At 44.6% G+C, this 23819-nt stretch overlaps 1 protein-coding gene across 4 annotated transcripts in view; it reads left to right on the top strand.

The window, feature by feature from the left end:
* The window catches only part of FOXN2 (forkhead box N2), an 89584-nt gene that overhangs the window by 45102 nt on the left and 20663 nt on the right, over nucleotides 1–23819 (top strand). For 2 of the 4 annotated variants that reach the window (XM_068233056.1, XM_068233058.1), the window contains exons 2-3: nucleotides 4974–5524; nucleotides 18126–18250. In XM_068233056.1, the coding sequence (XP_068089157.1) occupies nucleotides 4988–5524; nucleotides 18126–18250 (662 nt within the window). In that variant the 5' untranslated portion in view covers nucleotides 4974–4987. The remainder of the gene's footprint in view (nucleotides 1–4973; nucleotides 5525–18125; nucleotides 18251–23819) is intronic. The other 2 variants (XM_068233057.1, XM_068233059.1) reach the window with 1 other exon arrangement.

Raw genomic sequence — 23819 nt, forward strand, 5'->3', positions numbered from 1 at the left:
ATCTTGGGAGGCAACGGCAGCTTCCTTTAGGCCTGCGGTAGCTTCTACATGTGTAGCCAGAACACTAGAATTATGGGTCAATCAACTGAAAGCTAGCATTCTGGCGGGTGCTTCAGTTGAACAGTTATTGGAATCCATCACGGTTATAAATAAGGCGGCTAACTATTTGGCAGATGCCTCGGCGGAAGCGGTTAGGTTTACCGCTAGGTCAACGGCTCTGGTGAATGTGGCACGCAGGGCTCTGTGGTTAAAAACTTGGGATGGTAATTTAGCATCCAAAAACAGACTGTGTGGAGTTCCTTTTTTTGGAGATTTGCTGTTTGGTCCAGATTTGGACTTGGCTCTAGAAAGGACTTCGAATAAAAGAAAGACCTTTCCTAAGAAGCAAAAAACGGCAAATAAACGGTTTTTTCGTAAACCAAAAGCTGATCAAAAAGAACCGGTTAGAGAGCAGAAAGGAGTCAAAAGATGTTTCTCTGACAAATCCAGAAGAGGGGGTTTTAGGTCTAAGCCCTCTGAATCTCAAACGAAGCCACAATGACTCGTTTGTGGCGGTGGGGGGAAGACTAAAATACTTTGCCCACAAATGGTCGATGATGGCAAAAAGTCCATTCATTCGGCAGACAGTCAAATTCGGTTATCAGATAGAGTTTGCTTTACCCCCTCCGTCAAGATTCATTGTGTCAAGACATCCAAAGGATCCGGCTCTTTTTCCCGAGATCCTGCAAATATTAAAAAATATGTTGGATCAAAATGTGGTTTGCAATGTTCCAAAGAAGGAACAAAAAGAGGGTTTCTATTCAACAATATTTCTAGTAAAGAAACAATCGGGAAAATTCCGATTGATTCTAAACTTAAAGAGACTAAATCCGTTCATGAGAAAGAAAAAGTTTCGTATGGAAACGATTTTTACAGTAAGAGATCTGTTATTTCCCGGGGTTTTTATGGCATCTCTAGACCTCAGAGATGCCTATTGGCACGTCCCAATTCACAAGAGGTCACAGAAATTCTTAAGATTTGCCCTCCAAATAGACGGGCAGGTAAGGCACTTTCAGTTCCTATGCCTCCCGTTTGGGATCACTTCTGCACCAAGGATATTTACAAAAATCCTAGGCGAAGCTCTAATGCCATTAAGAGAAGAGTCGGTCCTTGTAGTGCCTTATCTGGACGACCTACTGATATTGGGAAATTCGGAGGCACAAGTAAAGCATCATCTGCAGAGAGTATCAACTCATTTACAATCCTTGGGCTGGATTATAAATCGAGAAAAATCATGCCTAGATCCAAGCCAAAATATGGTATTTCTGGGTATTCTGATAGATTCTTTAAGTCAAAAGTTGTTTCTTCCACAGGAAAAAGTGGAAAAGGTAAAATTGGCAGTTCAAAAATTGCAGGAGGAGTTACGACCTACGCTAAGATTGGTCTCCCGAGTGTTGGGGTTGATGTCCTCAACAATGGTGGCAGTGCCATGGGCATTGTCTCATATAAGGAGACTCCAGCGTGTATTCCTGGAGAATTGGGATGGTCAGCCTCAAAGCCTGGAGATTCGTGTAAGAATTCCAGCATCAGTCTCCCTGTCCCTTCGATGGTGGTTGGAGGAGGTCAATTTGTTGAAGGGAAGACTGTGGAAAGAGCCGGTAGATCAGATTTTAACCACGGATGCAAGTTCGTGGGGTTGGGGGGCTCATGTGGGGCATTTGGCCTTCCAGGGCAGATGGTCAAAAACAGAGTCCCAAATGTCCTCGAATTGGAGAGAATTGAGAGCTGTGAAATTGGCCTTGATTCAAGCGGAGACCATTCTGGGTCAATCACACGTCCTGATTCAGTCAGACAATATAACAACGGTGGCGTTCTTAAACAAACAGGGAGGCACGAGATCCCTGTTATTGCAGGAAGAAGCGGAAGAGATTTTATTTTGGGCAGAAAGGAATGTGTTGTCCTTGAGAGCAGTCCATCTCAAGGGCACATTGAACATAGACGCAGACAAATTAAGCAGAAATGCAATTCGGGCTTCAGAATGGTCCTTAAACAAGAAAATATTTTTACAGATTGCGGAGAAATGGGGAACACCATCAGTGGATCTGTTGGCAACACAAGAGAATGCTCAGGTACAAAGGTATTATTCTTTGAACCCGAGAGACGATGCGATTGGAGTAAATGCGTTCAATCACCAATGGAATTTTCATTTGATGTATGTGTTTCCACCTCTAAATATGATCCCGGCTGTCCTCATGAAATGGAGGGATCTGAGAGGACGCATGATTCTGATTGCGCCTCGCTGGCCCAGGAGGAGCTGGTTTGCAATGATGAAGTCATTTACAATCGAGGAGCCTTGGATGCTACCTCTCATACCGGATCTGCTAGTTCAGGGGAACCTGTGGCATCCGCATCCAGAGCGCCTGAATCTGGCAGCTTGGATCCTGAATTAGACTGGTTAAGGGGATTAGGAGTGTCCAATAAAGCAGCTCTGACATTGATCGGAAGTCGTAAAGATGTTACAAGAAAGATCTATTTAAAATACTGGAAGACTTTCCACCTTTGGTTGCGAAAGTCAAAGTTTGATAATCTATCTATCCCAGCAGTCTTGGATTTTCTCCAGGATGGTTGGGATAAGAAGTTATCCGTCAGTACATTAAAAGTTCAGATGGCAGCCCTTTCGGCTCTGTCGGGTCTTCCGATTTCTTCATCTCCTCTAATTTTAAGATTCATGAAGGCTGTATCAAGGAAATCTCCGGTTTTTAGACCGTATGTATCTCCATGGGATTTATCCATAGTGTTGCAGGGATTGTCTAGAGGGCCGTTTGAGCCATTGACAGAATGTTCCCTTAAGAATCTCACGCTTAAAGTAGTGTTCTTAATTGCAATAACTTCAGCAAGAAGGGTAAGCGAATTGCAGGCTTTATCAGTTAAAAATCCATATTTTCAGGACTTTCAGGATAGGTTGGTGCTACAGACTGACCCGAAATTCTGTCCAAAGGTGATGTCTAAATTTCATAGATCACAAGATATAGTCTTACCTACATTTTGTGTAGATCCAAGTTGTGAGAAGGAAAGAGTATTTCACACATTGGATGTTAGAAGGTCAGTATTGGAATATTTAGCCAGAACGGCTAGGTTTAGGAAATCAGTTTCATTATTTTTATTATTTGCAGGCAAGAATGCAGGGCAGGCTGCATCTAAATCTACAATTGCAAATTGGATCAGGTCAGCTATTATTGAGTCTTATAGAGTAATGAAAGTAGATCCTCCAGCTTCTTTTAAGGCTCATTCTACAAGGGCCATGGCAGCTTCATGGGCAAATAGGGCAGGAGCTTCTCCTGAGCAAATCTGTAAGGCGGCGACGTGGTCGACCTTTTCTACATTCATTCGCCATTATCGAGTGGATGCATTATCGGCTCACGACCAAGCGTTTGGAAGGAAGATTCTCCAAGCAGTGGTCCCACCCTGAGGTTGTATTACTTGTTAATCGTCTCACCTTGCCCTGAAGGATTGTGGGAAAAAAGCAGAGTTAGTACCTGCTAACGATGTTTTGAACAATCCTTCAGGGCAACGATCCCACCCGGGTGTTTTGTCTTTGTCGGATAATGGCACTTTGTGTGGGTTAGTTGGTTGTTCACCTGTCGGTACTTGTCTAAACGCACTGAGGGTGGACTAACTGTTACAATGTTTTATAGGGGAAGTGCTGTCTGTTCCTGCGTCTGGGAGGGGCGACGTCTCACCTTGCCCTGAAGGATTGTTCAAAACATCGTTAGCAGGTACTAACTCTGCTTTTCTCATGCTGAGACGATGCACTTTCTATAGTGAAGGGCGGGCAAATCAGGCAGAGGAGAGTAATGCTTGGGCATACACGGGGTTGAGGTAGGCTTATCAATCGAGCTGCTGATGGCTCAATTGATAATATCCGACAAGTCCGATGACCCGCCGGATAGATTCCCCGTCGATCCCCGCGGGCGGGGAATCGAGCAGAAGATAAGCAAGCGCCCGCAGGGACGAGCAGGAATCGATATGGCGGCTAATTGAGCTGCTGGGTCGACCCGTGTATTCCCAGCATAAGGGCGGATATTACATCACAACTGGCTTCAAAATAGCCACAGTAAATATGGAAACTGTCTAGAAAAGGATCCTCTACTTTTCCTTTCTAAAATTCACAGAAATCATAACGTGGACAGTGCAATACATGTTTTATGTAAGTAGAGCAACTATTTATCTACTTATATATTTTTTTTTTGTTTTTCCTGAGATCGTTTGGCTGACCACTCCTCTTTAAACACATCCTCAGGTTGTTTAACCACTTCATGTTCCTGGGTTTTTACTGCTTACAATTCTTTACAATTTCAGTTGTGTTACTATTAATACAGCAATAACTTTTCTATGCAATTTTTTTTCCCCCCAAGAATGGTTTATTCATTAATGGGCATTATACAGGGGAACATTAAGTGTAAAGGCAGGAAAAACACATTTCTTCATTTTCACCCTTCCTAATATTTACATGTGCCATGTTTATAAAACACCTCCAATACATTATTTGGCTTGTGATGGGTAAAATCATACCACATTTGCCATATTTCATCACTGTTTGGGGCATGTAGCAGAGACCGTTATCCCAAGCCTGTGCGGCTGTAGCGATTGCATGCGATCGCCATGGCGCACAGTTTGGTGACCCTAACCCTTAACAGATGCATCACTAGGCAACAGCACAGCTGTGCATTTATACAGCGCTGAGTCCTCAAACTGTCGCCCTAGTGACTGCATCCAATCAATACAGGCAGCAGTCATTACAGGTTTCCACGAAACTTAAGGCCAAGTATGGGTGACAAAAGGGTTAATTAGGTAGGGATTAATACTATGCTACAGAGCACATACCCCACAATTTTTTAGTGCGACACTGTCACTTTACCGAGCTTTTCACTTAATGTATGATGCACACATTGGTGGTGAATCGGTCTAACGTCTTTGTGCCCTTTGTGTTGCAGAGTGACAGGATTGCATGGGTCCGGTTACGGGAATGACTCCTGACAAGAACGTAGACACTCCCGGAGGAGAGAAAGTCGCAGGACTGAGTCAGACGGACACAATGGGTAGCCTGCCGGAGGAAGTTGGCGCTGACAGGCCAAAGGCCTCCGCTGTGGACTGCGGCCCTGCAGACGAAGAGCTGACAAACTTGAACTGGCTTCACGAGAGCACAAACTTGCTGAATAACTTCAGTTTGGGAAGCGAGGGTCTTGCAGCAAATAATCCTCTGTATGACATCGAAGGTGACAATTCTCCATCAGGGTGTCGAAACCCAGAGAAGACTTCTGCCTCTTCCAAACCTCCCTACTCCTTCAGCCTGCTGATTTATATGGCCATCGAGCACTCTCCCAACAAATGTCTGCCAGTGAAGGAGATCTACAGCTGGATCCTTCACCGGTTCCCTTATTTTGCCACTGCCCCCACCGGCTGGAAGAACTCCGTCAGACACAACCTCTCGCTAAACAAATGCTTTCGGAAAGTTGAAAGAAGTCACGGGAAAGTAAGTGATAAAGTGAGTTGGGTTTTAAAGTAGAATCTCATTCTATATTTAAGCTTTTATTGTAATGCTGTATTGCCCATATAGTTATCCTTCATGCCTTTGTCCCAAAATAACGTCACCTGTGTAAAATTCACAAGTTGCCCCCAGGCCAACTCACCCTCTCTTCCAGATCCACTGCTGGCGGTTGCAATTGCATGGTGGAATATGCTCTATGTAGTTCACTCTGTGATCTGCCCCTTCTTACTTTATGGTACAGCAAGTGCTAGATACAACAATATTGTGTGATTGTCTTGGAGAACTGTATTTGTGTGGTTTTTTTTTGGGGGGGGGAAAGAGGGTCCATTCTACTGCTAGGTATCAATGCGACTGACACCCAGATAGTGCTGTGTGCAGTGGGTATCAGGTGAAGAAGGCGTGTATGTATGTAAGCAGCACAGGTGAGAACAGACACGTCACTACCCAACCATACGAGCAGGACCGCCATCAGAAATTTTGGTGTGACCTCATGTTCCCGTCTCATCTCTTTTCTCCCAATGCCTCTTTTGTCTGCCTCTTTTATCCCCCGTGTTACCTCTTGTCCCCTTCTGTCTCAGCTTGTCCCCCTGCCCTAGCCAGGTATAGGTGCCCCCAGTATAGGTATCCAGGCATAGGTGTCCCCAGTATAAGTAGCCAGGTGTAGGTGGTGCCCCAGTATAGGTAGCCTGGTATAGCTTGTGCCCCAGTATAGCCCAGTATAGGTATTCAATTATAGGTGGTGCCCCTGGTATAGGTTGCCTGGTATAGTTGGCCCCAGTAAAGATAGCCTGGTATGGGTGGTGCACCAGTATAGGTTAGCCAGGTACAGGTGCCCCCAGTATAGGTAGCAAGCTATAGGCGCCCCAGTATAAGTAGCCAAGTATAGCTGGTGCCCCAGTATAAGTAGCTAGGTATAGGTGGTTCCAGCCGCAGTATAGACAGGTAGGTGGTGCCCCAGTATGTGTAGCCTGTAGCCAGATATAGGTGGTGCCCCAGTATAGAAAGTCTGCTGTAGCGGGCTCACTCATCTGCTCCCCACGTTCAAGCGGTGATGTCACTCTTCTCTCAGTGCTGGAACGCGGTGTGCTGGTTAGTGAACCACAGGCCCGCAGCCAGCACAAGCAGCTCTTCCAGCACTTTGGCTTCTGGGGCCCTGGGCCCCTCACTGCAGTGTCAGATGTCCCCAACCCCCCCCCCCCCCCCCCCCCCATCCGATGGCTGCCCTGTATGTAAGCAGCACAGATGGGCACAGACACAGCACTACCCAACCATACGAGTGTCTTGTATGTAAGCGGCACAGATGTAGCACTACCCAACCATACCAGTGAAAATCCATCCTGGTGGATCTGATCTGCAGATGAATGTCAGGTAAATCATTTGTGTATGATGATCTGCAGATCTCATGGACTATGAATGCAATTTGCAGGAATGGATTTTTGGCAGGAACAGATCTTTTGCAGATACTGATCTTTTGTGTCTGTACAGCATCTTAGTGTGCAGCATCTTGCAAAGATTTTTTTCTGATGGGGAGTGCAGCTCCATAGAAAAGACTGTGTAGGTGTGGCTCTCATACTACATGGAAGGGGGTAAGATTTCTGTCTGATGGGGAGTGCAGCTCCATAGAATAGACTGTGTAGGTGTGGCTCTCATACTACATGGAAGGGGGTAAGATTTCTGTCTGATGGGGAGTGCAGCTCCATAGAATAGACTGTGTAGGTGTGGCTCTCATACTACATGGAAGGGGGTAAGATTTCTGTCTGATGGGGAGTGCAGCTCCATAGAATAGACTGTGTAGGTGTGGCTCTCATACTACATGGAAGGGGGTAAGATCTCTATCTGATGGGGAGTGCAGCTCCATAGAATAGACTGTGTAGGTGTGGCTCTCATACTACATGGATGGTGGTAAGATTGGTCTGTGATCTTTCATTTTCCAAAGACTATAGTCTGATGTGTGTATGAGCCTTTAGTCTCTTGCAGGGCTGTGGAGTTGGTACAAAAATACTCTTATTATTTTAGAAAATCTCTGACTCCAACTCCAGGTATCCAAAACTGCTGTGACTCCCCAGCCCTGCTAACCAAACTTGATGGAATTTGTATTTGTGCTGTTTGTAGGGGTACAGCTTTACGGAGCTGTTTGCGTGTTTAGGTCTGCTATCAGTCAGATTGATTATCGTTCACATTAGCGTGTATTTTCAGGACAGTCGTGCAGATGTTTGGCATCCTTCACGACTTGCAAATTCGTGAATCCTCTGAATAAAATATGTTCATTTCCCCCCCCCCCCCCCCCCCCCAAATGCACTTTATATTTAAGGGCCGTGACTAGTTTCTGTAGCATGTAACGGTTGTGTTCAGTTCCATTTCTCTCCTGTCCTTTGCTGGGAAGTATGGGTGATGTCCCAGCCATAGAGGAGCGCAGTGCAGTTGTTACTACAGAGCTGATAGTGCATATTAATCACTCTATATATGGCTGTGGCTCTGCACACTGCAAGTCTAGCTATGGGCTCAGATAACCGTCTGGTTTGGGTTGTCATGGCAGCACTTCCTTCTGCTGGCTCTGCTCTTGAGCTTTTAGTAATGTGAGACAAGCCCGTGTTCCTGCTAAACGAAAGATCTTCCCTACATGAAATAAATGCAGGACGAGCCGTAATCACTACGCAAAGGAATGTGCAGGGAGAAATGGCTTCTATTTGTGCTTAAAGTGGACCTGTATGCAGTTTAGCTAAAGCAAACGGCACAGTACAACTACGCGCTCACAATAGATTAAACACAACAGATGTGGACTGCTTTGGGTTCCAGCAGCGAGTGTTCATGTCTCCTCACTTGGCGTAGTCTGCAGGACAGTAGCTATTCTAGTGGGGCTACATTTCTCATCCGATTACTGGGTGGACAACATCTCAGGCAGACAGACCTCTACCAGTCAGATCCAAGAACTGGAAACTATTCAGGTGGTTAGATCTTTACCAGGCTTAAAGGGCAACTGTAACGAGAGGTATATGGAGGCTGCCATATTTATTTCCTTTAAAGTGAATGGGAACCGCATTTAAAAAAAATGAGACAGATACTTACCCAAGGAGAGGGAAGGCTCTGGGTCCTATAGAGCCTTCCGGCTCCTCTCCTGGTCCCCTCGTTCCAGTGCTGGCTCGCCCGGTAGCAGTGACTAATTTAGTCAAATACTGCTTTACCCGGCCGAAGGAGGCTTCAGAAGTCTTCAGGGAGCCCGAGTGCTCCTGAAGAAGGGTGGCCCTGTACTGCACCTGCGCAAGCACGCTCTCTTGCACGCTCACGCCTGTGCAGTATGGAGCCACACGTCTTCAGGAGGACACGGCTCCTGAAGACTTCCAAATACCCTTTCGGCGGGGGATTGAAACGGGGGGAGCCAGCACAGGATAGAGAGCACCGAGAGAGGAGACGGAAGGCTCTATACAACCCAGAGCCTTCCCTCTCCTTAGGTAAGTATTTGCTTCATTTTTTTTAAAAATGTGGTTCCCATTCACTTTAAGCAATAATAGTTGCCTGGGTGTCCTGCTGATCCTCTGCCTCTAATGCTTTTAGCCATAGCCCCTGAACAAGCATGCAGCAGATCAGGTGTTTCTGACATTTATTGTGAGATCTGACAAGATTAGCTGCATGCTTGTTTCTGGTGGGATTCAGACACTACTGCAGCCAAATGGATCAGCAGGGCTACCAGGCAACTGGTATTATTTAAAATAAATAAATATTGCAGCCTCCATAGTTTTCTCACTTCATTTGTCTTTTAACCTCTCTGGCGTTTTGATTACGCACGGCCGCGGGAGGGTTTTTGTGACTTAAGTTATTTATTTATTTTTTTATGTAGCTAGCCTAGCGCTAGCTACATGATTCCCCCCTCCCTGCTCTCTCCCTCCCACCCTTCCGATCGCCGCCGGCGATCAAACCCATCAGGAAATCCCGTTCTGAACGGTATTTCCTGTAGGGCTTCTCCCTTCACCATGTTGACGAACGGAATGACGTCATCGACGTCGTGATGTCAGGGGGAGTCCTAATCCACCCCATAGCGCAGCCTGGCGGTGATTGGACTCCTGTGCCACGCCCCCATGCCTCCACATCACTCAGATCTCAAATCAGATTATTATCTGGGGAACATGGCTACTTAATTTATATATGTAGGGTGCACATGGCTTCGTGTTAGAAAACAGGACAGAGAGGGAATAAGCAGTAACTCCAGAAAAGTAACTTCAGCAATGTCTCGAGCCAAAAAAACGCATGCAATTATAACACATGTATGTGAGAAACGATGCTGTTTTTAGAGGGGAAGGGGGCTCTGATGGGGGGAGGGTGGGGGCGTATTTTCAATGTTTGCCATAGGCTCTATATTACCCAGGTATGCCCCTGGTCAGCAGTTTCCTCTAGCATGTGTATGAACCTTTAGCATCTCTAGACGTTTATTGCTGTCTGGTTTCACTGACTTCCTATTGCTCTCATGAGTTTCAGGAAAAACTCAGCCGACACTGACTGCAATAAAGCCCTTTTTCTAAAAGGTAAGGGTGGATTTATTTAGGCTTAATCTATATTGCAGCTGCAAGCACTGGTAGATGGCACAGAAACTGCAAATTTATTTGAACATTTTACAGTGGAGGAAATAATTATTTGAGCCCTCACTGATTTTGTAAGTTTGTCCAATGACAAAGAAATGAAAAGTCTCAGAACAGTATCATTTCAATGGTAGGTTTATTTTAACAGTGGCAGATAGCACATCAAAAGGAAAATCGAAAAAATAACCTTAAATAAAAGATAGCAACTGATTTGCATTTCATTGAGTGAAATAAGTTTTTGAACCCCTACCAACCATTAAGAGTTCTGGCTCCCACAGAGTGGTTAGACACTTCTACTCAATTAGTCACCCTCATTAAGGACACCTGTCTTAACTAGTCACCTGTATAAAAGACACCTGTCCACAGAATCAATCAAGCAAGCAGACTCCAAACTCTCCAACATGGGAAAGACCAAAGAGCTGTCCAAGGATGTCAAAGACAAAATTGTAGACCTGCACAAGGCTGGAATGGGCTACAAAACCATTAGCAAGAAGCTGGGAGAGAAGGTGACAACTGTTGGTGCGATTGTTCGAAAATGGAAGGAGCACAAAATGACCATCAATCGACCTCGCTCTGGGGCTCCACGCAAGATCTCACCTCGTGGGGTGTCAATGGTTCTGAGAAAGGTGAAAAAGCATCCTAGAACTACACGGGAGGAGTTATTGAATGACCTCAAATTAGCAGGGACCACAGTCACCAAGAAAACCATTGGAAACACATTACACCGCAATGGATTAAAATCCTGCAGGGCTCGCAAGGTCCCCCTGCTCAAGAAGGCACATGTGCAGGCCCGTCTGAAGTTTGCCAATGAACACCTGAATGATTCTGTGAGTGACTAGGAGAAGGTGCTGTGGTCTGATGAGACCAAAATAGAGCTCTTTGGCATTAACTCAACTCGCTGTGTTTGGAGGAAGAAAAATGCTGCCTATGACCCCCAAAACACCGTCCCCCCCGTCAAGCAAGGTGGAAACATTTTGCTTTGGGGGTGTTTTTCTGCTAAGGGCACAGGACAACTTAATCGCATTAACGGGAAAATGGACGGAGCCATGTATCGTGAAATCCTGAACGACAACCTCCTTCCCTCTGCCAGGAAACTGAAAATGGGTCGTGGATGGGTGTTCCAGCACGACAATGACCCAAAACATACAGCAAAGGCAACAAAGGAGTGGCTCAAGAAGAAGCACATTAAGGTCATGGAGTGGCCTAGTCAGTCTCTGGACCTTAATCCAATAGAAAACCTATGGAGGGAGCTCAAGCTCAGAGTTGCACAGAGACAGCCTCGAAACATTAGGGATTTAGAGATGATCTGCAAAGAGGAGTGGACCAACATTCCTCCTAAAATGTGTGCAAACTTGGTCATCAATTACAAGAAACGTTTGACCTCTGTGCTTGCAAACAAGGGTTTTTCCACTAAGTATTAAGTCTTTTATTGTTAGAGGGTTCAAAAACTTATTTCACTCAATGAAATGCAAATCAGTTGCTATCTTATTTTTTCGATTTTCCTTTTGATGTGCTATCTGCCACTGTTAAAATAAACCTACCATTGAAATGATACTGTTCTGAGACTTTTCATTTCTTTGTCATTGGACAAACTTACAAAATCAGTGAAGGGTCAAATAATTATTTCCTCCACTGTATATAGATCAATAAATTGCATATAGCTTATTTACCGCACAGTGTCTAATATGACCAATATTGGCCTATATTGTTGGCTTATAAAATTACTAGTAGACCTACGCTCGTTTAAAAATGGGCTCTAGGTCTGTCTCTCACCACCGCCGCATGTCAGTGCGCATCCGCCCGCCTGGCTATCAGGCCCCGTCCTCTTGGCCCAATGGCTGTCCATGCTGCGCATATGCGCAGTAGCAAAAAGCACGGGCCCAAGGACACAGGGACAGTTACTAATTGTATATGCCTTGGTGAATTCAAATATAGGGAGCTTATTTTCACTATCTGTGTCTAAACCTGTTGTGGGTGTTCGATAGATTGTGGACCTATAACTTTATAACTACATTGTGTAGGTCATTTATTCAACTATATAAATGTTCTAGTAAATTTGCAGTTTTTATGCCGTCTATACTAGTTTTGCGCTTTTTCTTTGGTTTTGAAGAGTGGATTTCAGCCAGATTACAGTTTGAGAAAAAAAATTCAAACCTCGAGGAATCGTCAATGTCTGACCCACTCGTGGTTGTCACAAATGGCAATAAAGAAAAATCCCATTTGGGACATTGTTGTCAATGACAAATTCAGTGTGGTTGCCACCCTCCAGCACTGTGCGTAAAACTGACCAAAATGTGGGCTTACAGAGATCGCACATCAGTAATTGCATCGCCCCAGACAGAATAAAGACCATCATATACCATTTCAGCGCTCTAATAATGCCCAACGACATGGACCCCAGACTTATTACATAGTACAGTTAGGAAAGCCACAATATCCTATCAATACCTAATCAGCCAAGTATATCCAACAACTGCCCCAAATCTTTTCACATTTATGCTCTGGACATAGATCAGTTTCTCCAATCTCAAATAGCTTTTCATATGTGTCCTCCACATGTCTACCGTAGGAGGAGTGGAGTCTTTCCATGACATAAGATTTATCCTACGTACACACATGCGACAACGATCGTTCGTTGAGGACGACGAACGAACTTTTAATTGATGAAAGAACGACCTAAGTAAAGTTAGTTTTAAAAGGTGTGCAACGATCTGATCGTTAGAACGAACGTTACATCACGTAAAGCAACTATTGCGCCTGCGCATAAAAATGAGAAGTTTCACGGAGAAATTGGGAAATGCGCATGTCAAGCCTAGTACGAACGACCGTTTCCAACGATGTACTACTTTTGCAAACGATCGTCGTTGGTTAAAATCCGCCGAGACAGAACTTTCTTTTGTAGCGATTTGGCTCGTTCGTCGTTTGCCTTAATAGTCGGTGGTTCGTTTTTTGTAACGATCGTCGTTGGTAAAGATCGGAGAACGATCGTTACAAACGACTATAGTCGCATGTGTGTACGCACCTTTAGCTTACAAGCCTGACCCAGTAGGCCAGATTTATCAAAGCATTACTGACAGTTCGTTCTTCTTAACAGTTCTAACCAGCAGGGGGAACTTCTACATGATAAGAAGTCTTAAAGCACACCCGAGGTGAAAATAAATTCATGAAATAAAATAAACAATTGTAACTATCCTCCTTCTCCTAAAAATGACTTTTTAACCACTTAATGACCACGGGCTTAAACTCCCCTGGTGACCAGGCCATTTTTTACTAATTAGGCCACTGCAGCTTTAAGGCCAAGCTGCAGGGCCATACAACACAGCACACAAGACATTATTTCCCCCCCCCCTTTTCTGCCTACTAACAGAGACTTCTGTTGGTGGGCTCTGATCCCCACTGGGATGTTTATTTTTTTATTTTTTTAAATAAGTTTTACTAATCTTTCTTACTAACAGTCTCCTAGCGGCGACCACTGATGGCGGAGCTCCGTCATTCAAGCAGAGATGCGCGCGCAATCTCTTATAAAACCCCGCCCCAGGACTTCACGTCAATTGCCGTGGAGTGGTCCTGGCGCTGCCGCCGCTGCGTTCACGCCAATCGCTTTGGAGCGGTCGGCAAAGGGTTAAGATATTCCAGTTTTATTTTTTATATTTACATCTACTTTTTAAGTTTGTACAGTTTTTTTTTTTTTATTGTTTTTGCTCAATGACACATTCATTGAAGTATGCCAGAGCTAAAATCTATGAACGATTGACCCTTTTTATCCCTTTCCTGCTCTCAGAAGCCATTTTCTGCTAGGAAAGTGTTTTATAGTTGGAATTTCTTATCAGTGAGGGTCACACTGTAGTGTTCTGACTCAGACAGGAACTGCCACTTGCATACCTGATGATTCAGGGCCCGTTTCCACTATTGCGGTGCGGATTCGCCGCATATCACCGCTGATGAAATCGCATGCGGATTTTGCCGTGATTTCGCAAAGGCAGGGTATATGCGATTTTTACCCATGTCACTGCCTGTGTCAATTTACATTACTTTCGATGCGAAATCGCGGTGAAATCCGCATGCAAAAAAAAACGCATGCGATTTCCCTATTAAATACATTGTCTGCGATTCGCCTGCGTGTGGAATGTGCATACGAATATGTTGCAGAACACAAAAACGCAAATGAAAACTGACAAGTGGAAACCATCCCATCAACTTGTATTGCCTATGCGAATCCGTATGCGTTGTCTGCATGCGGATTCGCGCTAGTGGAAACGGGCCCTAACTCTTTCAGGCAGAGAAAGATCACAGCATAGGTTTTTTTTTTTTTTTTAAATTTATTTTTTTACGCGATCTCTTCATTTCAGAAGCTCAAAGGTAATTCGACAAATGAAATATCTGGAAATAAAATGTTCATTGCTAATGCTTGGTTGAAAACCCTTTGCTGACAATGGCAGTCTGAAGTCTTGAACTCGTAGACCTCACCAGATGCCGGGTCTCCTCCTTTTTAGTGTCCTTTCAGTTGCTGTTTGTTGGCATTTCTTTCTGAAGTTTAGCTTTCAGCAAGTGAAATGCTGCTCAGTTGGGTTAAAGGGGAACTGAAGTGAGAGGTATACGGAGGCTGCCATATTTATTTCCTTTTGATCAATACCAGTTGCCTGGCAGCCCTGCTGGTCTATTTCTCTGCAGTAGTATCTAAATAACACCAGAAACCAGCATGCAGCTAGTCCTGTCAGATCTGACTTTCAAGTCTGAAACACCTGATCTGCTGCATGCTTGTTCAGGGGCTATGGCTAGAGGTGCGTACACACATGCGACTATAGTCGTTTGTAACGATCGTTCCCCGATCTTTACCAACGACGATCGTTACAAAAAACGAACCACCGACTATAAAGGCAAACGACGAACGAGCCAAATCGCTACAAAAGAAAGTTCTGTCTCGGCGGATTTTAACCAACGACGATCGTTTGCAAAAGTAGTACATCGTTGGAAACGGTCGTTCGTACTATGCTTGACATGCGCATTTCACAAATTTCTCCATGAAACTTCTCATTTTTATGCGCAGGCGCAATAGTTGCTTTACGTGATGTAACGTTCGTTCTAACGATCAGATCGTTACACACCTTTTAAAACTATCTTTACATAGGTCGTTCTTTCATCAATTAAAAGTTCGTTCGTCGTTCTCAACGAACGATCGTTGTCGCATGTGTGTACGTAGCATAATAGTATTAGAGGCAGAGGATCAGCAGAACAGCCAGGCAACTGGTATTGATAAAAAGGAAATAAATATGGCAGCCTCCGTATACCTCTTACTTCAGTTCCTCTTTAAGATCAGGTCACTGACTTGGTCGTTCAAGAATTTTTCACTTTCGTCTAATTCCTGGGTTGCTTTGGCTGTAGGTTTTGGGTCATTGTCCATCTGTATCAAGAAATGCTGCCCAATCAGTTTGACTACATTTAGCTGGATTTGAGCAGACAGTATGTCTCTGAACACCTCAGAATTCCTTTGGCTGCTTCTGTCCTGTGTCACATCATCAATAAACACTAGAGCCCCAGTGTCACTGGCAGCCATGCACTCCTTAGCCATCAGAATGCCTCAACCATGTTTTACAGATGATGTGGGTTGCTTTGGATAATGACCTGTTCCACGCCTTCTCCATACTTTACGTTTCTTGCCATCATTCTGGTAGAGGCTGATCTTGATTTCATCTGTCCTAAGAATGTTTTTCCAGAACTGTCCTGTCTAGCCGTTCTATTCTTATGAGTGGCTTGCACCTTGCAGTGCACCCTCTGTATTTACACTCATGCAGTCTTCTCTTTATAGTAGACTTGGTTATCAATACACCTCCCCCTGGAGAGTATTGTGCACTTGGTTGGCTTTTGTGAAGGGATTTCTCTTCACCATGGAAATGATTGTACTGTTGTCTTCTGTGCATGTCCAGGTGTTTTTGCGTTGCTGAGTTCACCAGTGATTGCTTTCTTTCTCGGGATGTACCAAACTGTCGATTTTGCCACTCGTAATATTGTAGCAATTTCTCGGATGTTTTTTTTTTCTGTTTTCGCAGCTTAAGGATGATTTCTCTCACCTGCATGGAGAGCTCTTTCGATCGCATGTTGTCTGTTCACAGCAAAATCTTCCACATGCAAGAACCACACATCAAATCATCTCCAGGCCTTGTATCTGCTTAAAGTGGACCCAAATTAAAAATACAAGATTTCAGAAATAAAATCTATTTTCTAACTTCTAATAATAAATAGCAGCCTTTTTTCAGCTGCATGATGACAAATATAAAATATTTTACATTTATTGGAGGAACCCCTCCCTTCCTTTCATATTGCCAGGACAGAATCCGGCAGACTGGTGGAGGAGATAAAAAACAAAACACAGGCTGCTACTGATGATGTCACAGGGGAGGTGATCTCAGCTTGTGTGATATTTCACATAGACCACGCCCCTGTGAGGGAGGGTAGCTGATGACAAACATCCCCATGATCTAAAACCTCCTACTAATCTCAGAAGTAATGGCTGCCACCTGTATAACCCTAGTTATGGAAAGAGAAGGGTGAAAAGCATGCACTGAAATGCTCATAGGCTTGAAGGAGTGTTTATTTATCTTTCTATGTGTCAGAGTGCTGCAACTAAATATTTTGAATTTAAGTTTGGTTTGGGTCTGCTTTAACTGATAATAATGGACTTGCCCACATCTACCCATGGAATAGCCTTTGAATCAATTGTCCATTTACTTTTGAGCCCCTGAAATGAAGGGATTTTGTACAGCTGACAGACTGTACACACGTCGTACTGTCGGCAGAACGTCCGCCCAGCGGGAGGGTCTGACGGACCCTTCGTTTCTTACAATAGCGTGTTTACGCACCTTTAGAAAAATACGTTAGCTGGCTCCCATTTTTATACAATCGTTCGTTCACTCCACTGAATTAAAGCTGAGAGTCTGTACTTCACCTGCATCGGAAATGTTTCATTTACAATTCACTGTGGTGATGTACAGATCCAAAAGTAGAAAAAATGGTGGTTCTGTCCAAATATTTATGGCCCTAACTGTGATACTTAGTTGCACTCAGGGAAGCCTCAGGATACTATTGGGTCTTCCCTTAGTATGCTTTAGACATCACCCCCCCCCCAGCATGGTCCACCTGCATACCGGGGCCACGCCTCTCTTATGTGACGAGAGCGTGACTGTGCAGTAGCATGGAGCCGTTCCTTCCCGAGCATCCTCAGCTTACTGCGCACTCTCTCACGGCCAAACATGCTGAATCCAGCGCTGGAGATTTGGGTGCAGCCGGCGCCACCATAGGCCGTAATAGGAACCACGGCTATAGCAGCGCACGGAGTAACTTCAGCGCCATCAGAAGAGGGAGTTGAAGTTGCTTTTAAAACAATAATTCGGCTTCCAGCGATAGCCACTATCCATGGCGGCCTGGAGGGGGAATAGTAATACTTTTAGCCACAGCCCCTGAACAGGCATGCAGATCAGGTGCTCTGACTGATGTCAGACTGGATTAGCTGCATGCTTGTTTCAGGTATGCGATTCAGCCACTACTGCAGCCAAAGAGATCAGCAGGACTGCCAGGCAACTGGTATTGTTTAAAAGGAAACATCCATATCCCTCTCAGTTTTTAGGTTTCCTTTAAAAACAGACTCAAACTCTTGCACAGCCCACAATGAAAAGTCTTTATTCTGAATAAAGTAATGTGTTTTGTGCTGGTTTAGGCAGAGTAGTGTGTCTATCTCTGTAACCCTAACCCTTGTACAGTCTCCACAGCCCTGGCTGTAAAGAGTGCTTACCTGTTATGACGACTGATTTGATGACCATCTCAGGCTTCTATTACTTCTATTAGTTTTTATTTTCTATTAGCTGTGCTGGAGACCAGATCTTATGGAATCCAGACTTTGTTTTTCAGAGTATTTTGGTTGTAGCCCAGCAGCTTGTCAGTCACACCTGTCTGGTTCTAGAATGAAGTCTCTGTAAATAGCTTGTCTGTACTTTATCTCTACTAATTAGCATTGTTGCCAACTGTGCTTGCAGGTAAACGGGAAAGGCTCCTTATGGTGTGTGGATCCGGAGTATAAACCCAATCTAGTCCAAGCACTGAAGAAACAGCCATTCTCTGCAGCCCTCGCGTTGTACACCCCTCCTGCCTCCCCTACAAGGTGAGATGTTTAGTAACGCCGCAAATGGAGCTCAATGCCATGGACTTTCAATGGATTCAAATGTCCAAGTTATACCTTTATTGCAAACCTGAATGATTGAATACACCTGAAAAGTTCATATGTTCAGCTGTTCCGTGATGTCAGACGGCAGGTGGGGAGGGGCTTGCACAATGGAGTTTGCCGTCACTCAGCCAAGTTGATCCGCCAGGCGGATTGCTGGAGAAGCGTCGGTCGGAAGCCACTGTACACACGCCTGACTGCCGGCTGACTATGATCATGCGTGTGTACAAGCCTTAGAGGAAACCAGAGCTGACCATAAACGTTTTATACATACCTGGGGCTTCCTCCAGCCCCATCTGCACAGACCGCTCCCATCCCGCCGTCCTCAGCCTTCTCTGTCTTCTGTACCGGGTCCCATAACTCCCTCCAGTCGGGGCCAGTCTGCTCAGGAGAAGTGCGCCCTCCGGTGGCTGCTGGAGACATGCGTAAAGAGCGCTCTTCCATTGCTTTGGAATGGCCGCAACTGGAGGAAGTTACGGAACCCGATACTGGAGTAGGCTGAGGACGGCGGCGTGGGAGTGATCAGTGCGGATGGGGCTGGAGGAAGCCGCTGGTATGTATAAAACTTTTATTAATTGTCAGCTCTGGTACGCTTAAAGAGGAACTCTAGTGAAAATAATGTAGTAAAAAAAAGTGCTTAATTTTTTACCATAATTATGTATAAATAATTTAGTCAGTGTTTGCTCATTGTAAAATCTTTCCTCTCCCAGATTTACATTCTGACATGTATTACATGGTGACATTGTTACTATGGGCAGGTTATGTAGCTGCTGCTAGCTGTTTTGGCTGTTAGAGACAGCTGTAAACAGCTAATTCCTGTCTGTGAACATTGTTACATTGTGGCAGTTTGCCCAGAGTACCGAGGTACTCAGAGCTTCTTGTGGGAGGGGTTTCATCACAAAATCAGTCATACAGCGCCCCCTGATGGTCTGTTTGTGAAAATTATTATATTTCTCATGTAAAAGGGGGTATCAGCTACTGATTGGGATAAAGTTCAATTCTAGGTTGGAGTTTCTCTTTAAATGCTAGGTACACACCATACAATTTAGTGTTAGATAGATGGTTCGATAATTTCCATCATGTCTGATATTAGTTTCAATTGTTTTTCTGGGTGATTTTCTCATAGAAGTGAATGGAAATTGATAATAAAAGATAAGAGGATCAAACGAAAAAACCCATTGTGTGTACCTAGCATAAGACAATCTCAGCATGCTTTTCTCACCAGGTAAAAGTCTTGGCTTCTGCAGCTGTTCCACAAGCTCATTTGAATAATTACCACTTGTGCTGGAAATCAGAAAGGACTTCAGCCAGTTTCACAGCAGAACTAGTACTATATGTACCTATGTTTATCCATGTCACATCAGGTGCGCTTTAAAAGGAACATGAAGCAACAGATATATGGAGGCTGAAATATTAATTTCTTTTTTAACACTAGTTGCCTGGCAGTCCTACTGATGTCTTTGGCTGCAGTAGTGTCTGAAGCACACCTGAAACAAGCATGCAGCTAATCATTCTTCAGTCAGAAACATCTGATATGCTGCATGCTTGTTCAGGGCCTAGGACTAAAAGAATTGGGCGGCAGAGGATCAGCAGGACAGCCAGGCAACTGGTATTGTTTAAAATGAAATAAATATGGCAGCCTCCATCTCCTCCACGTTTCACGTTCACTTTATGGGCATCTACACTTTAAAACAAAAAACGAATTGTTTAAAAGTGATCAGCTGCAAAAGTTTTAATATCCCTGAAGTTCTTTTCTAGACAGCTATCCGACTGATGACATTGCAATAAGTCCTAAGTGACGAATATTATTAGCGAGTCCTGAAGAAGCTTGCAATTTTTCTTCTGGCCCCAGTTTAAAGTGGAACCGAGATAAACTTTACTCATTGCAGAATTGTGTTCCTTACATATAGTTTATAGGTCATTCCTCAAGCCAAATATTTTTTATTTATTTTTAATACTCTAATTCCCTATAAACTAAACAAGCCACGCCCACAGCTCCTCCAATGTTTTGGCACTCTGAGGGCTGGCGCACACCAGAGCGGTTCTGAAGCGGTTTTTAAAACGCTTGCAGGGGGAAAACCGCTTGGCTAATGAAAGTGAATGGGCTGGTGCACACCAGAGCGGCTCGTTTTTTCCACAAACGCAAACTCAGGGGCTGCAGCATTTTGTAGATTTCTGAGGCGTTTCTGCCTCAAATTTATAGTATAGGAAAGTGGAAAACTGCTCTGAAAAATGCTAGATCAGAGCTGGTTTCCAGGCGTTTTTGTTACAGAAGCTGTTCAGTAACAGCTTTACTGTAACAATATTTGTAATCTGCTACACAAAGCACTCCAAAAAACGCTAGGCATGTTTAGAAAACATGCCTAGAATCGCTCTGAAATCTGCTTCAAAAACCTCTAGCGTTTTGCAGATCTGCTAAAGGTTTTGGTGTGCACTGGGCTTCAGTTTCGTGTAGCAAGGGCTTATGGGAGCTCAGTCTGGGCAGGAGGAGGAGGTGTTACTAACCAGAGATTTTAAATACAGAGGGGAGGAAGAGAGGGGACTGAAGTTTTCACAGGCTGAGGGGTGGAGATGCAGAGCAGCTTGCCTGTGTGTAATGATTACAAGCAGAGCATGGCTACTGTCACAGGAATAAGTAATCATAAACTGTTGAAGCTGTTTTCAGCTAGATTTGCTGTGTAAACTTTAGATAAGATATATAGACAAGTTACTTGTTATAGTTTTTCATATTGGATCCGCTTTAAGAGGGACCTTTTTAAGGGGTCAAAATCTAGCTTTCTTTTAACCGCCAATATTAGACCATAAACATTTCATGCTTTCAGTACTAGTGCTGGAAACGCTAGCGTACGTCCCAACATGTTGCATAACCTGCAAATAGAAGTATTACATCTTTCTGATAACTATTCATTTCCTCCTCCTGAACAACCTTTTATAGGACACCATTGCAGCTCTCGTATCCAGCATGTGTACAGCTAACACCTAATGAGCCAGGCCTGTGTTGGCTTTCTATTCTAATAACTAAGCCTTTATGAAAACACCAGTAGATTGTGCAGTGAGGGCGTTCTCGTTACACCCAGACTGGCTGAGCTTGTGAGGAACTCCACGCTTGAGTTGGATGTTGGGATAGTTCCAAAGTTAGACTATCAGACCGGATTTGCTGTTCCTAGTCCTTCTCTACCTCAAACATCAGAGTAAATAGAGCTACCGAGCAGGAAATAGTTTATATATGCAAGAGCATGGCGCTCACAGGCCTCAGATATATCACCTTAAAGGCGTTATCAGGGAAATTATACTAAAAGAGCTTTATGCACCTGGGGCTTTCTCCAGCCCCTTGCAGCCGACTGTCCCATGCGGACCGCTCTGCGCCGCCGTCCCGGTCTCTGCGCAGGGTGCGAAGGCCGACCCCGAGGCCGTCCGCACCGTGCCTGCGCGAACCACCGCTGTCAATCAGCCCAATTTGTGCGCAGCTTACTGCGCTGGGGTCATCCTCTGCACCATGCACGGAGTCCGGGACAGCAGCGCAGAGCGGTCGGTGTGGGACAGTCGGCTGCAAGGGGCTGGAGAAAGCCCCAGGTGAGTAAAGCTCATTTAGTATAATTTCCTCGATAACTCCTTTCAAGGATACCCGAAGTGACATGTGACATAATGATAGACATGTGTATGTACAGTGCCTAGCACACAAATAACTAGGCTGTGTTCCTTTTTTTTCTTTCTCTGCCTGAAAGAGTTAAATATCAGGTATATAAGTGGCTGACTCAATCCTGACTCAGACAGGAAGTGACTACAGTGTGACCCTCACTGATAAGAAATTCCAACTATAAAACACTTTCCTAGCAGAAAATGGCTTCTAAGAGCAGGAAAGAGATAAAATGGATAAATAGTTCATAGATTTTAGCTCTGGCATACTTCAATGAATGTGTCATTGAGCAAAAACAATAAAACAGTTAAAACTTAAAAAGTAGATTTAAACATAAAATAAAACTGTAGAATTTCATATTATTTTCTGGAGAAAAACACCGCCACACTACACGCTAGTGAGCGACTCGCCGAGTGCAGCGACCTACTGGCAGGTCAGATGTAGCTTCAGGACTGTTCCCAGGTCGTCCAGCCTCAGCTTCCCTTTCACCTTCAGCTGCTTCTTCCACACTAGGGGCTTGGTGCACTAAACCGTGATAACTCTAATATCACACCTTGTCAAAGATAGCACACCTTATCAAAGGTAACACACCTTATCAGAGTGGTATAGCGAGTGCTAAGAACATATGCCTGCTAATTGGCAATGGCACTCGTCCTGCCCTGAGCCCCTGCGGGTTTGTAGCGCTCGCTATGCTGCTCTGATAAGGTGTGATATCTTTGATAAGGTGTGATATCTTTGATAAGGTGTGATATCTTTGATAAGGTGTGATATCTTTGATAAGGTGTGATGTCTTTGATAAGGTGTGATATTTGAGTTATCACGGTTTAGTGAATCAAGCCCCTTTTGTGCTGCACTTCCAGTTCCTCAATAAAAGGGCCTCATATAGTGTAAAACTGCTATAATTTATTACAATTCCAATGCACTCACATGCTCCAAAGATATTCTACAGCATAGAGTTTTGGGACCGTCTCTCCCCCGCTTGTTGGCCGCTTAGCAGGCTGAGGACCTCTGTATTCCCGGGTAGTGTTCCTACCGCCGCACACTCAGCTTGTTCTGCTCGGTATCCCAGGTTGTCCCGCCACCTCTCAGTGTTGCATGTGTGGCTTCACTTCCGCATCTAAGCTCCGCCCGACATGTGTTCGGTATCAATGACTCATCGGAGGCACCTAAAAAAGAAAACTAAGAAAAGCATTTGGCAAACAGCGGCGGTGCTTCTTATTGTTAAATAATCGTGTCTTGGCACACGCAGGGGGATACCGAACCGCCAAGCATACCTGTAGCGTCCAGATGAGACGAGAGGATTTACTGTAGTGTTTAGCAGTATGGGAAATGCTGGTACCGTTGTTAAAAACAGCTTCCATTCATGTGAATGGAAGCTGCGGTTGATCTGTTAAACACTTGGCACTGCTTGAAAGGGAAGTGTTGCTAGCCTTGAGGCTAGCGATGAGTGGTGCTGCTATGGAGGGGGCGGAGGGATGACATGAGCAGGTGGGGCTAATGTAGACAGTAGCATCAGCATGTGCTCAGATGGGATCATTTGAGAAACTGGCTCTGTTGCTGATGCCTCAGCTGACCAGCTGCCTCAGCCGAGAACTATCTATCTATCCGGTTTGTCCACCTTCAAGATCAACTCAGTAAACAGGTTTAAAGGACAACTAAAGTGAGAAGAATATGAAGGCTGCCATGTTTATTTTCTGGCAGCCCTGCTGGTCTATTTGGCTGCAGAAGTGTCTGAATCGCACCAGAAACAAGCATGCAGCTAATCTTGTCAGATCTGACAATAATGTCAGAAACACCTGATCTGCTGCATGCTTGTTCAGGGGCAAAGGATCAGCAGGGCTGCCAGGCAAATGGTATTGCTTAGAAGGAAAC

This window comes from Hyperolius riggenbachi, chromosome 4 (assembly GCF_040937935.1).
Source record: "Hyperolius riggenbachi isolate aHypRig1 chromosome 4, aHypRig1.pri, whole genome shotgun sequence".
Taxonomy (NCBI): Eukaryota; Metazoa; Chordata; class Amphibia; order Anura; family Hyperoliidae; genus Hyperolius; species Hyperolius riggenbachi.